At 37.9% G+C, this 4,390-nt stretch overlaps 1 protein-coding gene across 2 annotated transcripts; it reads left to right on the top strand.

The window, feature by feature from the left end:
- Window positions 1–1,290: 1,290 nt before the first annotated feature.
- Window positions 1,291–3,495, top strand: LOC134741444 (uncharacterized). 2 transcript variants are annotated; one of them, XM_063674232.1, is made up of 5 exons: window positions 1,291–1,425; window positions 1,882–2,000; window positions 2,239–2,265; window positions 2,776–3,021; window positions 3,181–3,495. In XM_063674232.1, exons 2-5 carry the CDS (start codon window positions 1,926–1,928, stop codon window positions 3,316–3,318), a joined length of 486 nt encoding a protein of 161 aa, XP_063530302.1. In that variant the 5' UTR covers window positions 1,291–1,425; window positions 1,882–1,925; the 3' UTR covers window positions 3,319–3,495. The 2 variants fall into 2 exon arrangements, with proteins under 2 accessions (XP_063530302.1, XP_063530297.1); XM_063674227.1 differs by having other exon boundaries at window positions 2,773–3,021.
- The last annotated feature ends 895 nt before the right edge of the window (window positions 3,496–4,390 follow it).

The following is a 4,390-nucleotide window of genomic DNA, read 5'->3' as shown; positions in this document are numbered from 1 at the left end:
AAAATCGTAATTTGTTAATTTCGTCGTAACTGCTACACCGGTTGTTATGATACTTTGTATACTGGTTCTAAATACCCTAATGCATATGGACATTTCGGCTGTGTACAATGGCTAGGGACACCCTGTATGTATTAAAAAAATTATGCACCGCTTTGTAATTGATTTGCATTCTTAAAATTTCTCGGTAACTCACCTACAGCAAGTAGAAGTTACATCTTTTAAATATTAATCTATTAAGTACTTATCGATAACAGATTTATCGATGTTTCATTTTCTCAAACACTCGTTTTTGCCACAAAAACTTCTATGTCTGGTAATAACTTTCACTGTTTTTCAGATAACAATAATTTGGCGATCCTGAAACTATACGATTTTACTACTCATAAATATTGGTAAACCACTTGCTCGTTTCGAAGATACCAATAACGAAATCATCTGAACAAGGTCAGTTTTGTTCTTTGTAAAAGTAAAATAAGATACGCTTTGATTTGAGAAGCGTTTATTTGCACCATTTGCTCTATTTTTTACGGTGATTCATCGCGACCGTTCAGTAAAACAATTTGAAAGAAACTGGTTGAGCAGGCATCAATATGTGGAATATATTGTATATGAGCAGCATCAGATTTTATCCAGCACATTCTCTGCATTGTCTTCATATATTTTTTAACAATGCGGACGTTTACAATGCTTCCCGTCGGAAAGTTTATAAACAGAGTGCAGTTCGCTGTCACAACATCGCCCCGTACCATGTAGCAGTAACCTGTTACAGTTCTACTGAGCATAATAATATTTTAGAAATCTTTATGTCACACAAGTTATGGCATCGACCGTTAGATCGCTTATCAATAAATAACAGAATGCTAATACTGCCGCTTATACTGCCAGGAAAAAAACAGTAAGGTATAAGTATGGAGAACATTAAAAAGCACTTTGAATTTCCTGATAAAACCATTTGCACCCATTAAACTGTTATTATTACGCATAGAACCGGCGCAGAGAACTACTATTTTATGCCATGAGTTGTTGTCTTGACATCAAACCATAGAACGGAGCGTGAATCTCGCGACCTAAACGCGTAAGCGCCATGAATTTTTACGGCGCTTTCGACGGTTTGGTCGCGTGGTAGGTAAAGGTTGCGATTGCGAGAATTTCATTGTTTGGTATGGCTTCTCTATAGTAATAATAACTCAATGTTTTCACCATACAACCTATATAGTATCGGGACTGCACGCCCCACGCACATCGCCTGAAATAGTCGACTGCAAATAACAAGTCGCATTATTTCAGTAGCATCGTGGTACGGGGCAGGATGCAAGCTCGCATATATCATGGCAAGAAGGCACATGCTCGCGAGTGCAAGTGCAAGAGGTGCTTCAATCTCGGCTGCGTCAAGTTGTGTTGCGGCTGTCACTGCGCGTGTAAAAGGTACCGTATACATACATATTAGAAAACATAACAGATAAATAGATGAATTAACTGTGTAAAAAAGTTTTAAATAGATATATTCCGACAATTTTCAGACCCGTCCTAGCAAAATACTAATGTTGATGCATAAGCTGAATGGCGCTATACCGCTTTAAAGTAAATAAATAGATTGGGTCTGTAAACTATTAGTTAAATCACCAGAACATGTCATTAATTAAAAAAAATAGAATTTTAAGGATCAGTTAATTGGTTTGTACATTCGTGTCGTTAATTTATATTCCATTTGTTTTTAGTTTAGGTACAGTCATTTTATCCATACATTTTGATTCTAATAGATCGTCTAAAGCAGACTATGAATTTTTGGATATCGTTTCGTATGTTAGAGTTGCATCATGATGCAGCACTGTGCCTATGTATTGATACCCTTGGCTTATATATGTTTGCTATGTTTTCCAGAACTACGGATACTCCCAATCAAAACGTGATCACGTACTGAAGAAATGGGGGTGATCTCGAGCTTGGGAGCCATGGCGAAGGTGGTGATGGTGCTCTGCATGCTGGCCGGAGTTCACCAGGTCAGTGACATCTAAAAAATGAATTTCAGTTTCGGTTTAAAAAATAAATCACTTTTTACCCACACTTGATGTGATTATAAAGAAGTGTGAAGCCGAAAAATAAAGTGTAAGTAGCCAGCTATTCTAGAGAAGGTATAATAGGTAATTAATAAACGTGTTCGAAAAAAAATATGAAAAATTTAAACGAGGGCTGTTTTTAAACCTGGGTGCAAAAATAACATTAAGTTCTGTTTTTCAGGCTTCAGCGGGTTGCAAACATTGCTCAGTAAGTATTATATAGTATGAATCTTCTTAAATGATTTTTACGCCTTAGACCCTAATTTGTTAAACAAAAGCCATTGTTTCTTTTGTGCGAGCGGTTGGCCATTGTGTCTGAGCGCATACCACGCGCTCAGACACAATGGCCGAAAGCGTAAAAATCATTTGAGAAGATTCATACTATACACAACATTTGCAACATAAATTTTTTCTGTTTTTTGTGTTCCACTAACACTTAGTTTTTAACCTTAATTGTTACTAACCGTTATGGGCCAGTGTTGTCTTAAATAAATAAATTGAATTGAATTGAAATAAACCTAAAGTAAGGACACTAAAACACGAAGTATAGGGGAGTTAAATTATGAAATGTCTATCAAAATTAAATTATGAAACTGTTATTTATATAGTTTTTATTGTACCATATTAAATACGAGTATTCTCATATTTCCTTTTTCAGTGTTATTGTACAAATACGTTTAATTTATTATTACCTATAGTCCCCTACCTTCATTAGCAGACCGTAGGCAAGGAAGAGAAGGCCATGTTCCGCACACACTCGGACGCCTGCTTGGTCACGTCCAAAGCTGACCCCGCACAAGTGGACGCTCTGAGTCGCGGCGAACTCCTGGACACATCCCAGCTGAGAGCCCACGTGCACTGCGTGCTGATGAAGTGCAAGGTGGTCGGCAAAGACGGCAAGCTGCAGAAAACGGCCGTCCTTGACAAGCTCGCTGTGCATGGAAACGGAAAGGATGTCGCTAAGGTGATTGATTTGTATTTACCTAAATAAGCTGATTACCAATCATAGGGCAGTAAACTGCAAACATGGCGAGATGATAAGGCCCTATAGGCCTCCCTCGTCCTGAGTACCATCCGTTAACCTGGCTTTACGCGTGAGGTAATATCGTTATACTGTCTTTAGATCCTGGAGAACTGCGCCGAACACCAGTACGGTGACACGCCGGAGGACCTGACCTGGAACCTATTCCGATGCGCCTACAACAAGAAAGCTATTCTCTTCGACTACATGCCTAACGCAATGAGCACTCTGCAAGCATAGCGTCATTGGCTAGAGTACACAAAAGACATGGTTCTGATTTGCTTCATCGGTAAATGCCGCTATTGCTATACCTACTGTGTGTCTTGTTATCATTTCTAATTCTATTACTGAACTTGCACTCTGTCAACAATGTAAATTAGTTGTGTTTCCTCCAAATAAAATAATATCTCAAAATCTATATAATATCACATTTTAATTTTCTGAAGCGACGGTATAGCAGAAATTGCTTAGGTACCTACACATGGATATCATTTTCTCCAATAAATACATTTGAATTTGAACTATTAACCTTTTCGACGCCGTATCAAACACAAAAGCTGTCACTCGGACGTCACGTCACCGAAGTGTCAAAACTGAAATTGAACTTTATGTACATGCACGTAGGTCTATGTTGCTCTGTGTTCTGTGACCAATTAATCCGTCTTTGGCGTTGGACCTGCGGTGCCGATATTATCCGTCATTGGCGTCCAAAAGGTTAATTGTTCACACCAGAGTAATAGACAGACCTTAGACAATTACATTTTCAGGTAAACGTTATCCCATCAAAAACATTATATGTAAAAAGATGCAAGTCTCGCAACGCAGTTCTTCTACTACAAAAAAGTTTTGAGATGTAATGTGAAACCAAGTCGGTTATTTTAGTCAGTGCCAGGGGGTGTTAAAACCGTAACAATATTAGATACCTTTATTTTTTTAATCTATATATATAAACGTAAAAGTCCTGACTAACTGACTGACTCACTTAAATCAACGCCCAGCCTAAACCGTTGGACCTAGAGAGCTGAATTTTTCACAATAGATAGCTTTGATGACGTTAGTATCCACTAAGAAGGGGTTTTTCAAAATTCATCCCCTAAGGTGGTGAAAAAGGTGTTGAAAGTTTATATGGAGTTCATAAATTTTTTCGAGTGCGGGACTTGAAACTTCGTATAAAGGCATATTATTAAAATACAAGAAAACTAATTTCAGCGTTTTTGAAAATTCATCCCCTAAGGTGGTGAAAAGGGGGTTGAAAGTTTGTATGGAGATGAAACATTTTATTGAGTGCGGGACTGGAATCTTTGTATAAAGG

Source organism: Cydia strobilella, chromosome 1, assembly GCF_947568885.1.
Source record: "Cydia strobilella chromosome 1, ilCydStro3.1, whole genome shotgun sequence".
NCBI classification, from domain to species: Eukaryota; Metazoa; Arthropoda; class Insecta; order Lepidoptera; family Tortricidae; genus Cydia; species Cydia strobilella.
This window is presented reverse-complemented; position numbering and strand designations above follow the sequence as displayed.